Source organism: Dipodomys merriami, unplaced genomic scaffold (genome assembly GCF_024711535.1).
Source record: "Dipodomys merriami isolate MVZ:Mamm:240054 unplaced genomic scaffold, mDipMer1.0.p SCAF_13, whole genome shotgun sequence".
NCBI lineage: Eukaryota > Metazoa > Chordata > Mammalia > Rodentia > Heteromyidae > Dipodomys > Dipodomys merriami.
The window spans coordinates 4,797,587-4,824,147 of record NW_027202604.1 but is presented as its reverse complement, the minus strand read 5'-3'; the positions used below and the strand labels follow the sequence as shown (position 1 = coordinate 4,824,147).

Sequence of the window (26,561 nt, the reverse complement as noted above, 5' to 3'; positions counted from 1 at the left end):
GCACCATTGACTCATGCCTGTAATCTTAGCTACTCAAGAGGTTGAGCACTGAGGACTGTGGTTTGAAGCCAGCCCTGACAGAAAAGTCCATTAAGATGCTTATCTCTGAGCTGGGCACCAGTGGCTAAGGCCTGTAATCCTAGCTACTCAGGAGACTGAGATCTGAGAATCACGATTCAAAGCTATGCCAGGCAGGAAAGTCTGTGAGACTCTTTTTTTTTTTTCTTTTTCTTTTTTTTGGGTCCGGTTGTGAGGCCTGAACTCTGGGCCCGGGCGCTGTCCCTCAGCTCTTCAGCTCAAGGCTAGCACCCTGCCAGTTGAGCCACAATGCCACTTCCAGGTTTTCTTTTTTGCTTATGTGGTGCTGAGGAATCGAACCCAGAGCCTCATGCATGCAAGGCAAGCACTCTACCACTGAGCCACCGAGACTCTTATGTTAAGTCTGTGAGACTCATGTCCAGGAAGGAAGAGAGAGAGGGAGGAAGGGAGGGAGGGAGGGAGGGAGGAAGGGAGGGAGGGAGGGAGGGAGGGAGGAAGGAAGGGAAAAGGAAAGGAAAGGAAAGAAAAGAAAAGAGAAGAGAAAAGAAAGAAGAGAAGAGAAAGAAAAGAAAAAGGGAAACTGGGCAATAGTGACTCATGATGTAATCTTAGCTGCTTTGGAGGCTGAGAATGAGAAGACTGCAGTTCCAGGCCAGCCCTAACAAAAATGTTCAAGAGTCTCCTTCTCCATGGAGGGAAGCTGAACGTAGTGGCATGAGCCTATGATCCTAGTAAGAAGATAAGCCTAAAGTAGTGGATTGCAACTCCATTATAAATCAGTTGCCTGGGCTTTAGAAAGAAGGACCTTACCTCAAAAACAACCAAAGAGCCTGGTGTCAGTGGTTGACACCTGTAATCCTAGCTACTCAGGAGGCTGAGATCTGAGAATTGAGGTTGAATTCAGCCTGGGAGGAAAGTCCATGAAATACTTATCTCCAATTAGCCACCAAAAAGCTGGAAGTGGAACTGTGGCTCAAGTGGTTGAGTACCAGCTAAAAGACTAAGGGACAGCCAGGTGCCGGTGGCTCACTCCAGTAATCATAGCTACTCAGGAGGCTGAGATCTGAGGATTGCAGTTCAAAGCCAGCCCCGGCAGGAAAGTCGAAGTGACTCCAATTAACCACCAGAAAAATGGAAGTGGAGCTGTGGCTCAAGTAGTAGAGGGCTAACCTTGAGCTGAAGGAGCTGAGGGACAGTGCCCAGGCCAAGAGTTCAAGCCCCACAACGACCAAAAAAAAAAGACGAAGGGACAGTGCTAAGGCTCTGTATTCAAGCCTCAGTACTGATACAAAAACAAAACAAAAAACAGGGTTGGAAGCATGGCTCAAGTGGTTGAGCACAAGTCTAGCAAGCACAACAACATGAGTTCAACCTTTAGCACCATATTTGGGTGTATGTCCCAAGTGGTAGAGCAGGGTAATAACCAAGGTTCAATCTCCAGTACCATGAACATATGAACCCGCTCTCTCGCTCCCTCCCCCCTCTCTCTTTCTCTCTCTCCCTCTCTCCCATCTCTCTTTTCTCTCTCTCTCCCCCTCTTTTCTCTCTCTCTCTGACAGCAAACTTCAGGAAAACGTTTCAAAGGCAAGAGTCAACAAGAAAATTTAAATTGCAGACTACTATTTTATTTATAGAATGCTTGCATAATTTTCAAACAACTACAGGACTACTATAGTATCAAAGCAAATAAGAAATAATATTAACATCATTAGGAAAAAAATTCCAAAGGACAATATAAAGCATAAAATCAAAGAAGTAAAAGTCGTGCAATTTTAAATTAAATATAGATATTTACTAATATTAATATACTATTAGTAAATATTAGTATGAAACCATGAGTTTTTGTCTTCAAAAGATATGCATTTTTACCAGACATGGTGGCTCATGCTTATAATCCCTGATTCTTTAAAGGCAGAGATAGGGAGGACATGCTTCAAAACCAGCCTAAATAAAAAGTTAAGAGAAGCCAGGCACCAGTGGCCCATACCTGTAATCCTAGCTACTCAGGCTGAGATCTGAGGATCACGGTTCAAAGCCAGCCCAGGCAGGAAAGTTCATGAGATTCTTATCTCCAATAAACCACCAGAAAACCAGAAGAGGTGCTGTGGTTCAAGCGGTAGAGCGCTAGCCTTGAGCTGAAGCACTGAGGGACAGCGTCCAGGCCCAAGTTCAAGCCCCACAACTGACAAACTGACTAAATAAATAGAGACATCTATCTTGATCAACACACTGGGAATGATGGTGCATACCTGTCAGCTCAGCTACATGGGAGGTCATATGTAGGAGGATCATAGACTGAAGCTGGCCCTAGACAAAAGTGAAAAATAATCTAAAAGTAAAAAGGCTGGAGGTTGGCTCAAATGGTAGAATGCTTGCTTAGCAAGTATAAAGCCCTAAGTTCAAAATCCAGTATGACAAAAGAAAAAAATAGGTGTTTATTTATCTTTTTTTAAAGTTACAAAGAAAAGAAAGGCTTTAAAAAAAAAAACTTAGAGAAATGGCAAGTTCTAAGTTAGGAGCAATATATATACAGGGGATACCAAGGAATCTTAGAGTGCCTGAAAAAGGACTGATATCAAAGATGGATGGTATCTCATCAAAAGAACACAGGATGCCATCTGAAAGAATTCTCACTGGTCCAGAATGATCAATTTGATCATCAAATAAACAATAGCAATAGATTCAAATACACACACAGGTAATCCAAAAGTTAATAATAAGGCCGAAACAAAATAAATCAACTTCTAAAATGGCAAAGTAAATTTATTTTCCCACAAAAGCAGTAAAAATACTGGCTGAAGGGCTGGGAAGGTAACTCAGTGGTAGAGCGCTTGCCTTGCATGCTTGAGGCCCTGGGTTCGATTCCTCAGCACCACATAAGCAGGGGGAAAAAAAGCCGGAAGTGGCTCTGTGGCTCCAGTGGTAGAGGGCTAGCCTTGAGCTGAAGAGCTGAGGGACAGTGTCCAGTCCCAGAGTTCAGGCCCCATGACTGGACCCCCCCCAAAAAAAAAATACTGCTAAAAAGGATATAGGAGCTGGGCATCAGTGGCTCACTCACGCCTGTAATCCTAGCTACTCAGGAAGCTGAGATCTGATGATCATGGTTTGAAGCCAGCCCAGGCAGAACAGTCCTGTGAGACTCTAATCTCCAATTAACCACTCCAAAACCACAAGTGGTGCTATGGCTCAAAGGGTAGAATACTAGCCTTGAGAAAAAAAGAGCTCAGGGACACCATCCAGGCCCTCAGTTCCAGCCTGACAACTGACAAAAAAGAAAAAAATTATATAGGATGAGCATTTCAAAATTACAGACTTAATAAAGGCAAAGAACTAGAGTATCTGTTCCAACTAAGCTGCTGAGCCTTGTTTGATAGTGAGGGTGGCATTTTTAGCTAGAGAAATTATGCTTCTCCTTGTCATTTCAATAGTAAATTTTAGGACTGAACATAACAAAAAATTTAAAATATTAACAACTCTTATGTACAAGCTCAATATTAGAATGAAGTAAATAGAAGAAGTAAATTGAAAACAAGATAATAAAAATATACCCAAACAACCAAGAAGAAACACCCTTAAAAAAACAAAGAGCCTCAAAAACTTATAGATATTAAAAGAGCTAACCCAGTTCCATTCATGTTCCAGGTGAAGAAGAGAGAGTGAGGAGGGCTGAAAAGCATTTAAGGCAAGACACTGGTGGCTCATGCGTATAATCCTAGCTATTCAGGAAGCTGAGATCTGAGGACAGCAGTTCAAAGCCACCCTGGGCAGGAAAGTCCATGAGACTCTTATCTCCAATAAATCACCAAAAAACTGGAATGATGCTGTGGCTCAAGTGGAAGTGTGCTAGCCTTGAGCTGAAGAGCTGAAGGACAGCGCTCATGCCCAGAATTCAAGCCCCAAGACCAACAAAAAAAAAATAAAAAAGTATTTAAGGAAAAAGTAACTGAAAAACTTCTCAATTTGGCAAAATACATAAGGCTTATAGTTTCAAGAAGCTGAGAAAAGCTTAAACATGATAAAACCATGGAAAGCCATGAAAAGAAACACCAGGCTCAAACTTCTGAAAACTAAAAGTCCCCCCCCCCAAAAAAAAAAGATCTTGAAAGAAATAAAAGAAACAACATCTCTCCTAAACCAGTGGCAAGAGTCTCATTCTGAGAGGATGAAAAGTCTCATGACAGCAAATGTCTCAATGGAGCCCAGGATATGTCACAACACTTCTCAAGAACTGAAAGAAAAAGAACTTTCAATCCAAAATTCTATATCCAGAAAAAATATCCAATAAAGCATGAGGGCTGGGCTATCTGGTATATGCCTCTAATCCTAGTACTCAGGATATAAAGATGGAAGGATCACCAGTTCAAGGTTAACCTGGGCTACATAGCAAGACCTTGTCTCAAAACACTAAGAACTAGGGCTGGGAAGGTGGCTCAGTGGTGAAGTGCTTGCCTTGCATACCTGAGGCCCTGGGTTTGATTCCTCAGGACCACATAAGCAGAAAAAGCCAGAAGTGGCGCTGTACTGTGGCTCAAGTAGTAGAGCTCTAGCTTTGAGCTAAAGAGCTCAGGGACAGCACCTAGGCCCAGAGTTCAGGCCCCACGATTGCCCCCCCCCAAAAAAAAAACAGAACAGCACACAAAAAAACTAAGAACTAGATATTTTGCTCAATGGTAGACTGCTTGTTTAACATGTTCAAGACCCCCCTGGTTCAATCCCAAACAAATTCTAAGAAAAAGAAACTAAGAAAATTTGTTGCCAGCAAATATACCCAAAGCAAAAGGCAAAGGACAAAAGAAAACAATCCTAGAATATCAGGCAAGAATAAATGACAATGAGAAAAGTAAAAATATTGAAAAGTATATTTCCTTTTAAAAATTATGTTCAGTAGTTAAAGCAACAATGTTAACAATGTCTGAAATGGTTCCTACAATATTTAGAAAAAATATTTAGCACAACTGTATTATAACTAACAGGATGACAAAGAAATATAGTAGCAGGTAAAGTGTCCATGCGTGACTCAAATAAAATGTTACTGTGTAACATCTAGAGCAACAAGTAATTATCTTTGCAGATAAGACACTAAAAATACTACAATTTAGAAAAAAATCCTTGTTAAAAAAAATAAAACCAACTAATTAAGAATGAGCCAAAAATATGAAGAGCTATTTCACTGAAGAGAATATAGGGATACCAAATACACACATAAAAAGATGTTCAACATTAGGATCATTAGGAAAGTACAAATTAAGAGCATGATGAGCTGTTACTGTCCTGCTAGCAGAATGTCTTACATAAAAATGACAGTTTCAAGCTAAGTGCTGGTGGCTCATACTTGCAATCCAATCTACTCAGGAGGATGAGGCCTGAGGATCACAATTGGAAGTGAGCCTGAGCAGGAAAGTCTGGAAGACTTCTTTTTTTTTTTTTTTTTTTTGGTCGGTCGTAGGGCTTGAACTCTGGGCCTGGGCGCTGTCCCTCAGCTCTTCAGCTCAAGCGAGCACTCTACCACTTGAGCTACAGCGCCACTTCCTGTTTTCTGGTGGTTTATTGGAGATAGGAGTCTCACGGTCTTTCCTGCCTGGGCTGGCTTTGAACCTCGATCCTCAGATCTCAGCCTCCTGAGTAGCTAGGATTACAGGCGTGAGCCACCAGCGCCCGGCAGTCTGTAAGACTTCTATTTCCAATTAACCACCAAAAGCTGAAAGTAGAACTCTAGCTCAAATGGTAGAGTGTTAGCCTTAAGCACAAAAGCTCAGGGACATCACTCACACTCGGAGTTCAAGCCCCATGATGAGCACAAAAATCAAATTAACAGTAAGAATGCAGCCAGGCGCTGGTGGCTCACGCCTGTAATCCTAGCTACTCAGGAGGCTGAGATCTGAGGATCGCAGTTCAAAGCCAGCCCGGGCAGGAGAGACCGTGAGACTCCTATCTCCAATAAACCATCAGAAAACCGGAAGTGGCGCTGTAGCTCAAGTGGTAGCGCGCTTGCTTTGAGCTGAAGAGCTGAGGGACAGCGCCCAGGCCCAGAGTTCAAGCCCCACGACCGACCAAAAAAAAAAAAAAAACCAGTAAGAATGCAGAGCTATTATATGTCTGCCACTGATAATAATGGTACAACCACTCTGAAAAGTAGTCTGATAATTTCTTTATTAACTCTATAACCTAAAAATACTTTGTGGCATTTATCCACTAAAAATCATAGTCGTATTAAAAAAAGAAACTCTCAAAAAATATGTGATTATTCATATCTACTTTTTTTAGCCATAACTAGAAAATGCCAAAATGTATAGATAAGTAGTTAATAAACTAGAATACATGCATGAAATACTATTAGCAATAAAAAGTAATGACAAATTAAGACTTCAACCTATTTTAAGGCTATTCTTTTCTCTTTTTTTTTTTGTAGTCTTAGGGTTTCAACTCAGGCTTGTTCAGCTTGCTCACACAGTTGATGCTCTATCACTTGAGCCATGCCTATCTTCACTTTTTGCTAGTAAGTTTGAGATGGAGTCTCTTAAACTATCCTACCCAGGCTGGCCTCAAACCTCCAGATCTCAGCCTCTTAAATAGCTAGGATTACAGACCCTCAGTCTCCAGTGCATGGCAGGGCTATTATTTTTAAACAAATGAGCAAAAAATCACAATAGTAATATACTGATTTTATAAATGTTAAAATTATAAGGATAGAGAATAGATGAATAGTTGTCTGAGGTTAAAGAAGTTAGGAAGAAAGAATAGGCATAGGAAACCTTCACAACAATATAATAGTTTTATATCTTGATAGGGAGTTACAAGAGTCTACATGGAAGTATATTTTATACCAATATCAACTGGATTTATATTGTATTACTGTTGTATGAGGAATGGGATAAACTAAGTGGAGGGACTGTAGAAACTATCAATGTTATCTTCATAGCTTCCTCAAACCCACAAATTATTTCAAAATAAATCAAAATGAATAATAAACTGAGATACTCAGAAGGAAATTGGGAGAATTCAACTTGAGGCAAAAAGTGAGATCACATTTTAATGTTTAAAAAAAAACAAAAAACGCTGGGTATGGTGGTTACCCACCTGTCTATTCTAGCTATCTGAGAGGCAAAAGAGCATAGTCTGAGGCCAGTCTGGGAGAAAAAAATGCAAGATCATATATAAAAAATAACTAAAGCAAATGGTAGAGGGTCTGCCTTACAAACATGAAGCCCTAAATTCAAATCCCAGTACCATAAAAAAAGAATCCATCAAAATTAAAATTTTATTTTTAAGTTTGTTCATAAAAATTATTTTTTAAGCAAGCATTATTAGTAGTATTCCATAGTACTGGTAGTATTTGTCAAGTGTCAGGAGATGGCAATGAAAAACAACTAATGACTTGGAAGAACTTAAGTGGTAGAAAGTCAGATGATACAATGAAGACAAGTAATATAATTCTGCACTCTATAGAATAAATTATGTTCATCAGTACCAATACCTGCATCAGGCTGCTGCTCCCCGCTCATCTCCACAGCACATGGGATACTTCCTCCCCATACAAAGGAAAGGCTTTGTGGTTCTGCTATGGTCTCCAGGTAACTTGCAATTTTCAAGTGTTTGTCCAGTGGGCATTCAAGGTCCAAAGCAAAGTGCTAAAAAGACAAAAAGAACACACGATAGCCTGAATCTCAACATGGCATTTGACAGGGTTGGTTGACAGATTTAAAGAGGAAAAAAAAAGATTACTGGGGGGAGGGGGGGGAGGAACTAACAACTTTTTTTAAACAGAAACTTCTGTGTGTGCTGGTGCATGTAGAAAGAAGTGGATTGGGAAGGAGAGAGGGAAGCTATCAAAAGCTTTGATAAGATATTTAAAGATTACAACAAATCAATATGGATATGAATCCTACCCTCTAAAATTAAAATCACTATATTTTGTACCTTGATTCCTTTCCATAAAAATTCCCATTCCTAATCAGTTCCAAGGATAGGGTTACCTTTCAAATCTCTGTCTTACCAACTAAATAAAATTCAAAATATCATATCTTTATCTAGTTTTCCATTTCCTTTCTATAGAATATTATGCAGAAGTAAACTTATCAATATATTGTTCTTCAATTATAAATAGAATCTTTCCAAAATAAGCTCTGCACTCATTCTTTTTTTTCTTTTGTCTATCGTGGCGCTTGAACTCTGGGTCTGGGCACTGTCCCTCAGCTCTTCAGCTCAAGGCTAGCTCTCTACTACTTGAGCCACGGCTCCACTTCAGGTTTTCTGGTAGCTTATTGGTGATAAGAGTCTCATGGGGAAGTACAAGTCGTCATGTCAAAAACGAACTTTATAACTTTGGTGGGGGGGGCGGGATTGGGTGGGGAGCGGGGGGAGGCTGGGAAGGGATGTGAAGGGTAAACAAAGTAGGAGGCTGCAATGCTTGATAAGAAATGTACTCATTATCTTGACCATGTAATTGTAACTCCTCTGTACAGTATGTTCACAAAAAATAAAAAATAAAAAAAAAAAAGAGTCTCATGGGTCTTTCCTGCCCGGGCCGGCTTTGAACCTGGATCCTCAGATCTCAGCCTCCTGAATAGCTAGGATTACAGGCATGAGCCACTGGCACCCAGCTTGCACTCATTCTTAAATAACTTGTTTGAAACATAATTCACATACCAAAATTTCCTATTTTAAATATAAATCTAATAGTATAATAATATATAATATTAATACAATATATAATATACAATAAATATAAATCTAATAGTAAATTTACATAGCATGTAATCACCATTAAACTGACTTCGGAATATATCAGTTCTCCTGAAGAGCATCACATTCATGTGGCAGCTCCTCCTCAGACTCACCCCTCAGTGCAAACACCACTAATCTACTTTGTCTGAACATTTCAAATAAATGGAATAATATGTGTTCTTTTCTACTGGTTTCTTTCATTGGGCATGATTTTACAGGGGGAGAGAGAGGTACCAGTTCTGAAGCTTGAACTCAGGCTTGTGCACTGTCCTTGAGCATTTTAGCTCAACTCTATCACTTGAGCCACAGTTCCACTTCCATCAGTTCCACTTCCAGCTTTTCAGGCATGAGCCACTGGTGCCCAGCTCACTGGGCATGATTTTGAGGTTCACTCACATTGCAGAATGGATTAATCTATTTATTCTTGTTTTGTACCCAAGCAAAATAACAACAGTATTTTTATTCATGCCTGATAAATTACAAAGAGTAAATTAAAAAGGATTTGCTATAGGGAGGCATGATCATGAACTAACTGTAAGGGCATGATCATGAAAACTATAAAAGTAGGATACGTACTTTATAGAGTAGCTTTCAGAGTGACATTCTACAAAATTAAACTCCACATCCTTTTAAGAGATTTGAGTGCTACTGCATTCCTCAGTAATTGGTTCTCATAAACAGCTTCAATCATTAATTTAAAGTTTGTCAAGGTTTTAATATATTCCTTACAAAGGTATCAGCTACCTAAAGCACAACAGCTTTGGATGTAAATATGGATATAGTAAACATGAAATACACAGGGATGGATTTTACTGTGATATTACTGTGACATGTACACAATGTATTCCAATAAATCTTCTCCCTTCTGTATCCTCCTTACCTCCCTTCTCCCTTCCTAATACAGATTCAATAGGTTTCATTTGCTCTATTTTCATGTCAACAATCTATTTTTACCATATTCACTCTATTCTAGCTATGCTCATATATTATCATAGCAAATAAAATGAGGTAAAGACCCATTCAGCCTTTAATAGTTATCAGAACTGTCACTCTCCAATTTAAATAAATGCTGGTCCTCCCAAATATATCATACATTATAAGCAATCAAACCTACACTTTCTCATATAAAGAGCTCAATAAAAAACAGACTGATATTTAAAGTCAAGTTACCGTCCCAGGGTTTAATTTTCTACCCCACGCATTTGAACAGCAATACTTCATCTACTAATTCATTTCATTACCTTCATACTTATCAATACCATCTAATTACCATTCGCTATTTAAGGAATTGGAGGTAAAATGAGAGGATGGCTCCTGCTTTCATGAGGCTTATTATGTTCAACTGGGGAATTGGGCAACTTATTTTAAAACAATTATTTAAAGAGTTATGAAGGAAAAGTATTAGGTGCTAAGACAAAATATAAAGTCAGATCTAACCTAAATTGAGATGTCACTGACCATATTCCTGAAAAAAAAAATTACATTTAAGCTGAGTATAAGAAGAAACAACAGTTAGGCAAAAGAAGGAGAAAGGGAATAATGACCCAGGCATAGGGAACAGTCACATATATTGTTGGAAAGTGAGAAATGGAGAGAAGGTCATTGTGTTCTCCAACAGTGTAAGTGGCACAAGACTAGGCAGGGAAAGAAGTAAAAGGGACTATTATTTACTGAGGACTTACAATGTGCTGGGCGCTGTTCTAAGCACTTAAACATATAAGTCCATTTACTATTTCCCAAAAACTCCACCCAGTGAGCACAAAAATAATTCTGTACCTGCCCCAGGACCGATAGCTAGATCATATCAAGTTTTAAACCTAGCAAACTGTTCTCTACTTTATATCCTCAAACACGATTATACTGCCTCTCAACTGGAAGAAACTAGGAGTTATTTTCTTTCTTTTTGTTCTGGGTTTTTAACTCAGGGCCTCATAATTGCCAGGCAGGCACTCAACCTTTTTTTATTTTTGGTAGTCTTGAGGCTTGAACTCTGGGCCAGGGTGCTGTCCTTCAGCTCTTTAGCTCAAGGTGAATGCTCTATCACTTGAGCCATAGTGCCACTTCCGGTTTTCTGGTAGTGTATTAGAGATAAGAAACTCATGGACTTTCCTGTCCGGGCTGGCAGCTTTGAACTGTGATCCTCAGATCTCAGACTCCTGAGTAGGACTGAAGGCGTGAGCCACCAGCACCCGGCCATACTATACCTTTGAACCATGTTCACAGTCCTTTTTGGTGCTTATTATTTCAGAGATAGCATCTTACTGCCTGCCCAGGCATGTACATGGACCATTCATAGATCCTCCTATTTTAGGCTTGCCATCTTAACTGAGATAAAAACACACCCAGCTTCTTTCCATTGAGATGGAATCTTAAAAACTTTTTCTGTCTACACTGGCCTTAAACCACACTCTCAGGTAGCTAGGATTACAGGTATAAGCCACCAGCACTAACATTGTTGTTAGTGCTGAGAAACGGAAGGATAAATCTCCCAACAACAAATCCTCAAAAGAAACAACTGCTCCATTAACAAGTGGGCTAAAGACTTAAACAGAGACTTCTCTGAAGAGGAAATAAGAATGGCCAATAGGCACATGAAGAAATGCTCAACTTCTCTAGCCATAAAAGAAATGCAAATCAAAACAACAGTGAGATTCCAACTCACCCCAGTTAGAATGGCTATAATCAAGAAATCTATAACAATAGATGCTGGAGGGGATGTGGCAAAAAGGGAAGCATACTGCACTGTTGGTGGGAGTGTAAACTTGTTCAACCACTTTGCAAAGCAGTATGGAGGTTCCTCAAAAGACTCCACATAGAGCTCCCCTATGACCCCTCAATCCCATTTTTGGGCATTTACCCAAATGATCACAAACACGGCCATACTAAGTTAGCTACCAGCACAACTATGTTTATCACTGCATTATTCACCATAGCTAAGATATGGAACCAACCCAGATGCCCCTCAGTAGATGAATGGATCAAGAAAATGTGGTACACACACACACACACACACACACACACACACACACACACACACACACACACACACACACACACACACACACACACCCCACACACACACACACACACACACACACACACACACCCCGGAATTCTACACTCCATCAGAAAGAATGACACTGCTCCACTTGTTAGGAAATGGAAAGACCTGGAAAAAATCATATTAAGTGAAGTAAGCCAGGCCCAAAGAAACATAGGTCCCATGGTTTCTCTTATCTGCAATAACTAGTACATGTCTAGGACAAGCTGAAAAGGTCAAAAACTATGTACATATGACCATATAAGATGATGCTAAGCAAAATAAACTCCAAGATAGGGACACAAGAGGTTTTATCTGTCTTGCTGTTGTTTTTAATGTACTTATTGTAGGATCCATCACATCTATCCCAGGAGACCACGCAGAGGCAGGCAAGCACAGGAGAAAGATTATTATAAGATTTATTAGAGGAGCCATATTTCCCCCAAGAGGGAGCACATGATGCCTGGCCCTATCCAGGTAGCAGGGGAATCTAGGGGTAGGAAGTGAGGTAGATGGGAGTTCAGGTGGGTCTGGGCAGAGAGAGGGGCCAGCTGTAGGGCTGGAACTCCAGGACTGGGAGGAGCTCAGGTCTGGGTGGACTTGAGGACCAAAGGTGGGCATAATGCTTACATTTATAATGTAGTATGTGATTTTTTTGTTTCTTTTGTATGTTCTTCCCCCCATGGATAACCCCTGTTTTTACTGTATTTGATTCTGGGGAGGGAAAGGGATATAAAATGCTGAAATAAGGATACAGGATGACCCATTGTAACAATGAGATGTACAAGACATTATGCTGAAAACAAGCTTTACAACTTTGGGGGGAGGAGGGAGGAATTGGGGAGGTGGGAAGGAAAAGGATGGTAGGAGAAAAACAAAAGAGGGAGTAACAGTGCTTGATAGGAAAGGTACTCAGTACCTTGCTCATGTAACTGTAACCCCTCTGTATAGTATCTTTACAATAAAAAAAAATTTTTTTAAAGAAAAGAAAGGAAATGATCAAATCTGTATTTCTAAAAATATTACTTTGGCTCTAAACAGAGAAACCATGAAGAGAGACTTCAAAGACAATATGCATGGGCAAAGATAACAATAAATAAAATTCATGGTGAAGGGTAAACAAAGGAGGAGGCTGCAATGCTTGGTAAGAAATGTATGCATTATCCTGCCCATGTAATTGTAACCCCTCTGTACAGTATGTTCTCAAATAAAATAAAATAAAATTAAAAAAAAAAACAATAAATAAAATTCAAAGACAACATAGGTGAAAATATCTCAACATACAAAACACAATAAATTCCCATTAGTGATGAGAAAAACAAAAATTTTAATGATATATTACTTTTTCATCTTATAAATTATTACAAAACTTGTGTGTGTCCGAGGGTTTGAACACAGGGTCTTATGGCTTGCTAGGCAGATTGAACCATGCCCTCAACCCCTTTTGTCTCAGTAATTTTGAGATGGTCTTGAAATGATGATGCTTCATGTCCAGGAGGATGCCTAGACCCCCAATCCACTTATTTTATGTTTCCCATCATAGTTGATTACAGGCATGTACCTCCATGCCCTGATTCTTCTACTGACATGGAATCTCATGACATTTTCTGTTCAGGGTGGCCTCATACAACAAGCTTCCCAAGTCACCATTCCAAGTAGCTAGGATTACAGGTGTGTGCCCATGGCCCCTGGCTTAATCAGTAAAACTTTTATAACTGAAAGTATCCAGTATTGGCAAGAAAGGTGGAAAAATGCTTACATATAGATTAGTCCCAAATATTTCATGCAAAAGATAAAAGTGGAAGGCTACATAACTAATTTTTTTAACCACAGAATTATCTATAATGGTGAGAAACTGGAGACCATTATGTCCTCCAACAGGGAATGAAATGACAGGCCATACCCCTAGAAGCATTTAGGGTATATTCATGAAAGCACTGGTAACATTATTTGTATCACTGAATCAAGTAAATGAAGAGTATATATTAACTTTTTAAAGCCCATGTCCATTGTTTCCTTGGCTATATGACAGGTGACCACTGTGCCAACCACATCATTTGTAAAAGGAAGATAATTGTGCTGTATCTACCTCACCTACCTCTCAGGACTACTAGAATGATAGTAAAATATCTATGAAGAATACTTAGGATAAAACTGGCTAGTTAATAAATGACTGAGTTAATGTTAACTGTCATGGAAGGTAGACAGGGTCAAATGTCTGGCACTGATTTTTTAGATCATCTCCATATATTAAGTCTTGGTAGTTCAACATGGTTTTGATGGGAGGGAAAAGCCAATACTAATAAATATCTATGGGTTCACTGCAGTAGATGAAGGTGTCATCTGCTGCTTACGTGGAATACCTTACAGTATTTTGTTCAGAGAGCCAACTAAAAAGCCAGGCACTGGTAGCTCACGCCTGTAATCCTAGCTCTTGGGAAGCTGAGATCTGAGGATCTGTGCTTCAAAGCCAGCCTGGGCAGGAAAGCCCATGAGATTCTTATTTCCAATTAATCACAGAAAAAGCCAGAAGTGGTGCTGAGGTTCAAGTGGTAGAGCGCTAGCCTTGAACAAAAGGAGGTCAGAGACAGTGCCCAGACTCAGAGTTCAAACCCCAGGACAAGAAAAAAATAACTAAATTAATAATAATAATATTATTATTAACATATAAAGGAATCATCAGAGCCAAAAACCATGAGGTGGGAGATATAGCTGAAAGCTAGGACTGTGATGATGATTTTTCAGCCTTATATCATCACTTTGATTGTAGCCAATGAGTAACTGATTCATCACAATAGGATCATGAGAAATAAATTGACGAAGACTTTTGTTATTTATTGCTAGTCTGCTGCCTTTTTATGCAGTGATGAAAGAACAGCAAAATATCCAGGGACTTACTACACGGAAATGTAATTCATTTACTTCCTACTCATATTATTTACCTGTCCTCATTTATTTATTGTTGATTGTGTTATTACAGTAAGTCTTGTGACCAGAACACATTAAGAGTTATTCATTAATGGAGGGACAAAGAGTGAACAAATATAGCAGTGATACTTACTAGACACTATGTTGAAAATGAACTATACAACTTGTGGATGAGGACAGAAGGGAAAACTGGGAGAGTAAGGGAAGGGATATTGTCCAAAAAGAAACATACTTTTTTTTTTTTTCTTTTGACCAGTAGGGCTCAGCTCAAAGCCACTTGAGCCACAGTGCCACTTCAGGTTTTCTGGGGGTTTATTGAAGAGAAGGCTCTCACGGACTTTCCTGCCCAGGCTGGCTTTGAATCGCAATAATCCTCAGATCTCAGCCTCCAGAGTAGCTAGGATTACAAGCATGACCACCCAGCAAAAATGTACTCTTTACTTAACTATGTAACACTGTAACCCTTTTATATGTCATCTTTATGATAACAATAAAAAATTTATTCACTTAAGTAATATCTCATTGAACAGGCCTTGCTCATCTTATTTAGTATTTCATAAATTTATGGATTTTTTTTGAGACTGGATCTTGCTATATTGCCCAACCTATCCTCAAATTCTTGATCCTTCTGCCTCAGCCTCCTATGTGCTAGGATTACAAGTGTTTTTCTTCATAAGAGCTTTATTATTTTAGTGAATAGTCAACTGCATATTTACAAGCACAGATGCCTACTTGCATGAATATGTGTGATTTAATAAACATTTAAAACTTTCAGTTGGCCAAAAGAACCATAACCAACTTTTTAAAAAAAACAAGGTATAGACTGGAAAACAAGCTATACACTATTTCAACTATGTTTAGCAAAATATCAGTAGCCATAATAACAAACAACACTTAAAAATACAGGGCTGGGAAGGTGGTTCAGTGGTAGAGTGCTTGTCTTGCATGCATGAGGCCCTGGGTTTGATTCCTCAGCAGAAAAAAAAAAAGCCAGAAGTGGCGCTGTGGCTCAGGTGGTAGAGTGCTAGCCTTGAGCTGAAGAGCTAAGGGATAGCACCCAGGCCCAGAGTTCAGGCCCCACGACCAGACCCAAAAATAAATAAATAAAATAAAAATACAATAAAAGAAAGATTATACCTAATAGAAAAACAAATTTTTAAAAGGTCATATATGTTTCTTTGGGTCTGGCTTACTTAACTTAATATGATTTTTTTTCCAAATCTTTAGATTTCCTAACAAATGAGGCAGTGTCATTCTTTCTGGTGGAAGCACAGAATTCCTGTGTGTGTGTGTGTGTGTGTGTGTGTGTGTGTGTGTGTGTGTGTGTGTGTGTGTGTGTGTGTGTGTGTGTGTGTGTGTGTGTGTGTGTGTGTGTGTGTGTGTGTGTGTGTGTGTGTGTGTGTGTGTGTGTGTGTGTGTGTGTGTGTGTGTGTGTGTGTGTGTGTACCACATTTTCTTGATCCATTCATCTACTGAGGGGCATCTGGGTTGGTTCCATATCTTAGCTATGGTGAATAATGCAGTGATAAACATAGTTGTGCTGGTAGCTAACTTAGTATGGCCGTGTTTGGGTAAATGCTCAAAAATGGGATTGAGGGGTCATAGGGGAGCTCTATGTGGAGTCTTGAGGAACCTCCATACTGCTTTCTAAAGTGGGTGAACAAGTTTACACTCCCACCAACAATGCAGTAGGGTTCCCTTCTGCCCACATCCCCTCCAGCATCTGTTGTTATTAGATTTCTTGATTATTGCCATTCTAACTGGGGTGAGTTGGAATCTCACTGTTGTTTTGATTTGCATTTCTTTTATGGCTAGAGAAGTTGAGCATTTCTTCATGTGCCTATTGGCCATTCTTATTTCCTCTTCAGAGAAGTCTCTGTTTAAGTCTTTAGCCCACTTGTTAATGGGGTGGTTGTTTCTTTTGAGGATTTGTTATTGGGGGATTTACTTGTTTGAGTTCTAAGATATATATTTATATCTTAGAGATGAGGCCCTTGTCTGTTGTATTAGGCTAGTGAAGATCTGGTCCCACGGTTTCCCATATTTGCAATAACTAGCATAACATCTAGGATAATCTTACCAGAAAAGCAGAAAAGATCAAAAGCTATGTACATGTGAGCACATAAGATGATGCTAAGATTCCTTGCTCATGTAATTGTAACCCCTCTGTATGGTATTTACACACACATACACATTCACACACAAAACTTATTAATAAAAAAAAAGATGATGCTAAGTGAAATGAACCCCAAGATAGGAACACAAGAGATTTCTCCTTTGTCACTGTTTTTTTTTTTTTTTTAATGTACTACGTGATTTTTTTGTTTGTTTCTTTTGTATGTTCTTCCCCCATGGTATAACTCCTGTCTGTATTCACTGTATTTTATTCTGGTGCCCTGAATATTGTATATGCATTTTTCTAATTTGGGGAGGGGAAGCGAAATAACAAAATGCTGAAATAAGAATACAGGTTGGGCTGGGAAGGTGGTTCAGTGGTAAAGCGCTTGCCTTGCATGCATGAGGCCCTGGGTTCGAGTCCTCAGCACCACATAAGCAGAAAAAGCCAGAAGTGGTGCTGTGGCTCAAGTAATAGAGCGCTAGCCTTGAGCTGAGGGACAGTGCCCAGGCCCAGAGTTCAGGCCCCACGACCGGACCCAAAAAATAAATAAATAAATAAAAATAAATAAATAAGGGTTGACTAGTGATAAAAATAAAACTCAGCTTAATTTTGCAGTCTACCATGTACTACCTCAGTTTTCTTATCTGATAAGGAATAAGCTTGTACAGTTGTACAATGCCCACCTAGTAAGTAGGAGGTAGTGAGTTTAAACCCTAGTGTCACCAGAAATCAAAATAATTAGCCATATTTTCTAGTAAAGAAAATGGTATTTTATGTGAAATCCATCACCATACAAATTGCTGATATCTAATATTGTGTTTATTAAAATACTAGAAATGTGTCAAAGCCCTTGTTTCCATGCAACTATGTTTCTTCAGCTAAGAAAGCCAGCATTACACATTTTACAAAACAATCTAGACTAAACTGTCAAGCAGTAAATTTAATTTTAAAAATTAAGTAGTTAACAGCTCTCATAAATGGGAGAAAATCAATACCATAATCACTACTGTATCAAAAATAACTGAACAATCTAATCTAAGAAAAGGGTCTCAAAAGTCTGACTGCCTAGATTGAAACCTCAAGACCCAGCCTATTTGGAGAATTTGGGCAAATGAAGAAATAAATCTATGCCTCAGCATCCTCATCTGTAAAATGGAGATGTTACAACAGTGCCCATCTTATAGTTATCTTAATTCTTTTAAGCAATTAATATACGCAAAAGTTTACAGCATACTAAACCCTAAAAGAACACTAGATTTAAAGAACCTCTTACTAGAATGAATGAATGAATGAATGAATGAAGCATTCATCTTTCAAAGATGATACTCAGCACTTAAGGATCTGAGATGTCCACTTTTGCATCTACCAAATATCCTTCCAACTTCTAGTAAAGTACACACTTCTTAAATTGTAGTGTATTTTCTTATTAATTCTCTAAAACTGAGTTTAGAGAACAGCCAAAAGAATCAGTGTAATAAATTGTCCACAAAAAACAGACTCAGCAGGAAAGTGCAAAAACAAAGCCTGTCCCAAGGAAACAAGAAGCAAGCTCAACTTTATCCCAGAGGCCTCAAGAAAAGAGAGCTGAAGGGAAGCTGTTGTACTTTTGGCAAATCTTTCAGCAAACTAACTCTCAAGGAAGTTGGTGGAATGGGGGTGGGGTGTTACATTAAGCACACAAGCATTTTTTAAAAGCTTCTGTCTGATTTTAAAGATTCCTGAACTACAGATAAAATGTGCTGTAGTTGGGAGGGGTAACCTATTTTGTTTTCGTTATATTAAACATTCAGGCATTTTTTAAAACTTTGTGTCAGATCTTTAAAATTCCTCAACTGTAGACATGTGCTATAAAACTGATACACTGTAATCTTTTAAGAGTTTAAGGCTCTAAATGAAGATTTCTAATTGCAAATTCTGAGGCCCTTTGAAAAGGTTTCTAACCTTCAAAATCATTTCAGGTATCTACATAGATGATCAGATTTAAAAAAAAACAAAACAAAAAAAAAACAGAAATTAAGAAGGTACTCTAACAGTCGCTGTTAGAAAACAGCCTAGCGAACAAACCCAGGAGACTTTTATCTTCAGCAGCGCGGTTAATGAAACTATGGAACTAAATGTGTGGCTCAGATGGTAAAGCACCAGCCATGAGCAGAAAAAAGACAAGCAAGAACTCAAGGCCCTAGTAACAGCACACAACAAAGAAGACACCCTCCTGAGCGCCGGTGGCTCACGCCTGTAATCCTAGCTACTCAGGAGGCTGAGATCCGAGGATCATGGTTCAAAGCCAGCGCAGGCAGGAGAAATCTGTGAAACTCTTATGCCCAATAAACCACTCAAAAAACTGGAAGTGTCACTGTGGCTCAAGTGGTAGAGTGCTAGCCTTGAGCTGAAGAGCTGAGGGACAGCGCCCAGGCCCAGAGTTCAAGCCCCACGACTGACCAAAAATTAAATAAATAAATAAATAAATGACACCCCAACAGGAAGGTAATGCTGGTGCCCCTTTGTATCCCTGGAAAATCTGTAATGGTAAGCATCTACCAAGGTGGCTCAGTGGTAGAGTGCTTGCCTTTCATGCATGAAGCCCTGGGTTTGATTCCTCAGTACCAAATAAACAGAAAAAGCCAAAGTGGTGCTGTGGCTCAAGTGGTAGAGTGCTAGCCTTGAGCAAAAGGAAGCTCAGGGACAGCGCTCAGGCCCTGAGTTCAAGCTCCAGGACTGGCAAAAAAAAAAAAAAAAAAGGCAAAAAAACAGAGCAAGGTCATACCCTAAGAAGCATACTGAGCAAGTGAATAATGAGCAAGTTCAGTTATGTCAAAAAGAATAAATTAGGGACAGCATGCCCAGAGGTCCAACAAATCTGTCTCTCCAGTGTTTGGCAGAACAAACCTATGACTGTCTCTTTCCATCATTCCATCAACTGTCTTCAAATCTCCTCTTCTGTCACAACACCTGAATCTTCTCAACCAGCTCCTGATTCAAGGACCAGTCAGCACAGTTTTTGGGTTCTTTTGTTTGTTTTTGTCTTTATGGTTAGCTGGGTATGGACAACTAACTATGACCTCCAAGAGTTGTCAGTTACTCCACTGAGGCAGGGGCTACCATCAACCACCTGGTCAATTTGAACTGCAGGCCTCCTGCATCTCTCTGGGCTACTTCAGTCCTGACAACATGGCTCTGGAAGGTGTAAGCCACTTCTTCCTAGAGTTGGCAAAGAAGATGCAAAACTGAGTGGTGACCTGTGCTGTTCCACTATGTGGAGAAACCTCAAGATCAGTAAAGTAAAACCCTGGATTGTCATGGAAGCTGCCCTAGCCATGGAGAAAAACCTAAACCAAGTCATTTTGGACCTTCATGCCTGAAGCTCTGCCTCATAGTCACTCAACTCTGTGGCTTCTTAGAAAATTAGTTTTCGAGATGACAAGGCAATGCTTATGAAGATAAAAGGTGACCTCCTAACTATCTAGTGGCTCCCCCAACTGGGCTGGGCAAGTGTCTGTCCAACATGCCACCCTCAAACACCCTCAGGCCACAGACCTGAGCAGCTTTTGAGGGGCTCCTTTCTTTGCTTCACATCATGGTTTCTGCCTCTGCCACTCCCTTTCAGCCACTAGGGTGCCTTCTTAACCAAGTACCCTTGAACCCCTCCCAAGCCTTGGACAAAATGAAAGTTTCTTTTTGTAAAGAGAGAGAAGGGGGGGAGGGAAAGAGGAAGGGAGGGTGGGAGGGAGGGAGGGAGGAAGGGAAGGGAAGGGAAGGGAAGGGAAGGGAAGAAGGAAGGTTAGGAAGGAAGGAAGGAAGGAAGGAAGGTAGGAAGGAAGGAAGGAAGGAAGGAAGGAAGGAAGGAAGGAAGGAAGGAAGGAAGGAAGGAAGGAAGGAAGGAGAGAGAGAAAGAGGAGGGAGGGAGGAAGGGAGGGAGGGAGGGAGGAAGGAAGGAAGGAAGGAAGGAAGGAAGGAAGGAAGGAAGGAGAGAGAGAGAATAAAAAGTATAAATTATTTAGAACGCAAACTAAGTCTTCAGGAACAAAAAAAAAGTGAGAAGTGGAGCTGTGGCTCAATGGTAGAGCACTGACCTTACACAAAAAAGTTGAGGGTCAGCAAAATGCACGTGCACACAGAGTAATCCCAATGACCATCTTAAAAGGTAGGGCATTTTAGGAAGGAAATAAATTACAAAGTCTATCTCCCCATAAATGGATTATAACCATTATTTTTAAAAAAGAAAAGAAAAGGCCTTTGCTGCTCTACCCTTGCCTTCTTTCCCTTTTACCTTATGCTATGTGAGGACATGGTAACAAGGCACCACCAATGAGATGGAGCCTTACTAAGTCAAACTTGCTAGGGTCTTACTTTTAGATCTCTCAGTCTACAGAACAATGAGAAAATAGGTTGTAAATTACTCATTATCAGGTATTTTGTTTTAGCAGCACAGTCTAAGATACAACCTATCCCTGAGAAAAACGTTGTCCATTCTATATTCTAACATCACAGTGACAGAAAACTCCCACAGCTACCTTGTAGCCTTGTGGGACAATCTATTCTACTTCTGAGAAGTTCCACCAAAGTAAAACTATCTTTACACTGTCCCTAAACCCATGACTTCTCCCCATTGGTGCTTCCCACTCAGAATAAGTCTGTGTCTTCATTCATACAAGTCCTTTGCACAGCTAAGGAGAGCTAACAGTTTGCCCAACTATTCATTCTAAAACAGATCTTGACATTCCTTATCCTCCTGACTCATCCTCTGAAACGTAATCCAGATTATCTGTTATTCAAAACAGAACATAGGAAAACTAAAACCTTAAGATAGGCTATTTCTGTCATTAGGCAAAATATATCAAGTGTAAATCTGTGTAGCTAATCAGACTTTTAGACTAAGATCTTAGTAAGCAAATTGCTGAAATAAAAATGGAGAAAAAGGGAGTGGTGCTGTAGCTCAAGTGATAGAGTGCTTGCCTTGAGCTCAGGGACAGCACCTAGGTCCAGAGTTCAAGCCCCACAACTGGCAAAAAAAAAAAAAAATACCCAACACCTTTTTGGGGCTGGGAAGGTGGCTCAGTGGTAGAGCGCTTGCCTTGCAATGCATGAGGCCCTGGGTTCGATTCCCCAGCACCACATAAGCAAAAAGAAAAAAGCCGGAAGTGGCGCTGTGGCTCAAGTGGTAGAGCGCTAGCCTTGAGCTGAAGAGCTGAGGGACAGCGCCCAGGCCCAGAGTTCAGGCCCCACAACCGGACCCCCCCCCAAAAAAAATGGAGAAAAAACTGTTCTTTCAATGTTACCTTAAATTTAACTAACAATCTAATGAAAACACAGAATTTGTCAGAAGGAAAAACAAAGGACAATCACAGGTAGATCAGCATACTCTACAACATGAAAGAAAATAAACCAACATTCCCAATTAGAATTCAAGAATCTCTCTCCAAAAGCTGGTCAGCAAGCATTTTGGGAGCCCCTGGAAGAATACTTCCCCAAAAGGATTTGGCATCTGTTCATGGATCCTGTATGGGCCACGTCTTAGTCTCTCTCAGTGAGATGGTAAGACTACCAAGGGAGTTAGCTGAATAAAACTAATTGGGATGGCTGGGCCATCTAGTTGGGCAATCTGGCTCTCAATTAGCATTATCTCTCATAATCATCCTTTAATTTAGAAGGGTGCCAAAAACACTAATTATTGAACCTTCCCAATTCTGAAATGACTTACTAGTTAGAAAAGTAGAGAATCTCACTCCAGTCAGAATGACCATCATCAAGAATATAAACAATAAAGACGATAGTTCAGATGTAGGTGAAAAGGAACCCTAGTATACTGTTGGTAGGAATGTAAACTTGTTCAACCACTCTGGAAAGCAGTATGGACGTTCCTCAAAAAACTAAACATATAACTATTCCTGTGATTCTGCAATTCCACTCTTGGGCATTTATCGAAAAGATTACAAACTAGGATACAGTAAAGCCACTTGGACAATCATGTTCATTGCAGCACTAGCCCCAAAGCCAAGATGTATATAATACATACATGCATGCACACATGCGCGCGCGCACACACACAAAAAAAATAGAATTTTACTTATCCATGAGAAAGATTGATACTGAAAAAAAAGGCAGGGGGAGGACCTAGAAGGACCTGGAAAAAATCATGTTTAGTGAAATAAACCAGACCCAGAAAGACAAAGAATACATATTTTCTCTCATGTATGGAAGTCAGAATTAATTTATAAAGGTATAAGTGATTCCAGATTCCAGATGGTATGCATGTATATACAAATGCATTGACTAAAATATGGTAAATTCAGGGGAGAATTCAGGGTAACTCCTTAGAAAGACCAACTCACAGTCCAACAAAATAAATACCAGGAAATGGTTATTTAAAAGTGAGAGATGGAGCCAAGGGAAGGGGGGCATACGAATGAAGGAAGGAAGGGCAGGGAAGAATGTAATCATAAAAATCAATGCACAGGGGCTGGGAAGGTGGCTCAGTAGTAGAGCGCTTGCCTTGCATGCATGAGGCCCTGGGTTCGATTCCTCAGCACCACATAAGCAAAAAGAAAAAAGCCAGAAGTGGCACTGTGACTCAAGTGGTAGAGCGCTAGCCTTGAGCTGAAGAGCTAAGGGACAGCGCCCAGGCCCACAGTTCAGGCCCCACGACTGGACCCAAAAAAAAAAAAGAAAAGAAAAGAAAAAGAAATGTACTCATTACCTTGCTCATGTAATTGTAACCCCTCTGTACAGTATTTTCACAATAAAAAAGCTTAATAAAAAAAAATCAATGCACATCCTAGAAAATTGAGGGGAGGATAGGGGAGAATAATGGGAGGGGTGACATACATCAAGATGTATTGGCAACTCCTTTGTACAATTAAAGATAATAAAAATATAATTTAAAAGGGGAAATATGACATTAAAATAACTAATGTAAAGTGCTAGAATAACTTTGGAAAAGAGACTACAAATTTCTTAAAAATTACCATATATCCCAGAAATTCTTTTTTTTTTCTTTTTGTCGGCTGTGGGGCTTGAACTCTGGGCTTGGGCGCTGTCCCTGTGCTCTTCAGCTCAAGGCAAGTGCTCTACCACTTGAGTCACAGCACCACTTCTGGTTTTCTAGTGTTTTACTGGAGATAAGAGTCTCACAGACTTTCCTGCCCAGGCTGGCTTTGAACCGCGATCCTCAGATTTCAGCCTCCTGAGTAGCTAGGATTACAGGCGTGAACCACTGGAGTCTGGCTAGAAATTCTTATTTTTATATAAGAGTTCACTGCTATGAAATGGAAACCCAAATGTCCATCAACTAGTAACTGGATAAGCAACACATGGCACATCTATTTAATGGAATCCTTCTCAGCAATAAAAAGGAATAAACTACTGACATGCAACAATGATGAATCTCAAAAACATCATACTTATTGAAATATGGCAGATGCAAAAGAATACATACTGTGAGCTGTGTTCATATAAAATTTATTTATTTATTTATTTATTTTGTCGGTTGTGGGCCTGGGCACTGTTCTCCAGCTCTTCAGCTCAAAACTAGCGGTCTACCACTTGAGCCTCAGCCCCACTTCCAGCTTTTTCTGCTTATGTGGTGCTGAGGAATCGAACCGAGGGGCTCATGCATGCAAGGCAAGCACTCTACCACTGAGCCACCTTCTCAGCCCCCATATAAAATTTTTAGAAAAGACAAACTGTGAAGAAAAAAAGCAGATAGGTATTGGGGCTACTGGTAAATGGTCACATTTTGAGGAGCAATGGAAATGTTCTAAAACTATGTGATGTTACACATTTGTGTAAATTTACTAAAAATCAAGGGCTTTGCCTACAATACAAAGTATGCTTCAATGAAAGTTTAACAACAACAAAGCTGGGTGCCAAAGGATCATGCTTGTAATCCTAGCCACTGAGGAGGCTGAGATATGAGCCAGCCTAGGCAGAAAAATCCAAGACTCTTATCTCCAGTTAACCAGCAAAAAGCTAGAAGTGAAACTGTGGCTCAAGTGGTGGTGGAATGCTAGCCAGCCTTGAGCAAAAAAGCCAAGAGAGAGCAATCAGTCCTGTTAAGCCCCAGTACTTGTACCAATGTCAAAGAAAGAAACAGTCAGAGACAGGGAAACAGATAGACAGGTAGGCAGGCAAACAGCCTAACTTAAGAAAACAATGCAGCATGGTATCAATGGTTCCCATGTGTAATCCTAGCTACTTAGGTGGCTGAGGTCTGGAAATCAAGGTTTAAAGCCACTCTGGCAGGAAAGTCTGTGAGACTCTTATCTCCAATTAACTACTAAAAAGCCAGAAATAATGTTGTGCTCAAAGTCGTAGAGCACTAGCTTTGAGCACAAAAGCTTAGTGACAGCACCTAGGCCCTAAATTCAAGGCCCACAACTGGAACAAAATGTTCTTCCCCCTATGGTGTATCCCCTGTTGTCACAGTACTTGATTTTGGTACCCTGTATCTTATATATACATTTGTCTAATTTGGGGAGGTGAAGGAGAATAACAAAATGATTATGTTAGCACTGAAAATAGACCTAAATACTGAACAATGGGAGAAAAATACTTCATTTACATAACACTGTTATAATTTACAAACCTCTGAAGTTTACATTTTTCCTTAAATGATCTTTTTTCCCACAGAACAATTTGTAATGTAGAACATTTGTCACATTTCACAAGTAGGGAATTGCAGCTCAGGACATTTCCTTTAATGACCAACATTCCCTGTTTCCTTTTATCTACTGTATGTCACAACCACTAGACTGTAGTATAAGTGCCATGAAAGATGCAGGAACTCTGTTGGTTTCTGTTTGCCTTTGAACTCCCACTGCCTCACTAAAAAGCCTTGCTCACTACCAGACCACACCAGCCTACACTGGACACACACTGAATACACAATGGTTAGGTAAAAGCACACCCCTCCTTCCTACTCCTATTTCAGTGACACTGAAATGCTTGTTCAGCCAAAAGTAGTTTTTGTTTTTGTGTATGTTTTGTTTTAAATGATTGTTCTGACAACAGAAAGACTTTGGCAACTTTAGTATCTGTTCCTGACACTTTCTAGATAAGACCTCTTTTCTCCTGACATAGGAGTAAGGCAACATGCATGCATGCGCACTTGTGTGTGTGCACGTGCATATGCACACACCGGTTTTAGGCAGCTTGTCACCTTTACATTGAATCATAAAGTCACTCAAAGTGATATATTAGATTAAGGAGCTCCCAAAAGGTTAACATCTGATAATCATATTTTCAAAAATATTCTAGCTCCTTGCAGAATACAATCTATGCTAAAGCAAACAACTAAGGCAAAACTGAGAAAGAAAGAAGCAAGAAAATACTCAAAGAATTAAGCAGCTATGTCAAGAACAAAGAAGAGCTTCAAGAGGCTCCCTCAAGACAAATCTGAGATGATTTACACATCAGTAGAATGAAAGTAAAATTGGAAACCATGAGTTTATGTTGATATAAAATAAGTCAATAAATTTAAAAGTTTGATGAAGGATGGTATAAATCTACAGTTTGGAAGTACTTATCCATGAAATACTAATTACAAATTGAAAATAAGTTAGCAGCAAAGAAGCCTGGCAGACATCACCTTAAGCAGCACCTCATCAGAAAGAGAACAGAATGAAATTGTCTTATCACCAGTCTGAGACATAACATTATTTCTATGATATTCCTAACAAAGATATGTTATCTGAGTTTACTCAAGTGGAAATGACA

General features: G+C 39.7%; 1 protein-coding gene across 6 annotated transcripts in view; it reads right to left on the bottom strand.

The window, feature by feature from the left end:
• Window positions 1–26,561, bottom strand: part of Sfmbt1 (Scm like with four mbt domains 1) — a 153,246-nt gene that overhangs the window by 63,558 nt on the left and 63,127 nt on the right. For all 6 annotated transcript variants that reach the window (XM_070018534.1, XM_070018533.1, XM_070018538.1 and 3 more), the window contains one exon: window positions 7,514–7,667. In XM_070018534.1, coding sequence (XP_069874635.1) covers window positions 7,514–7,541 — 28 coding nt within the window. In that variant the 5' untranslated portion in view covers window positions 7,542–7,667. The remainder of the gene's footprint in view (window positions 1–7,513; window positions 7,668–26,561) is intronic.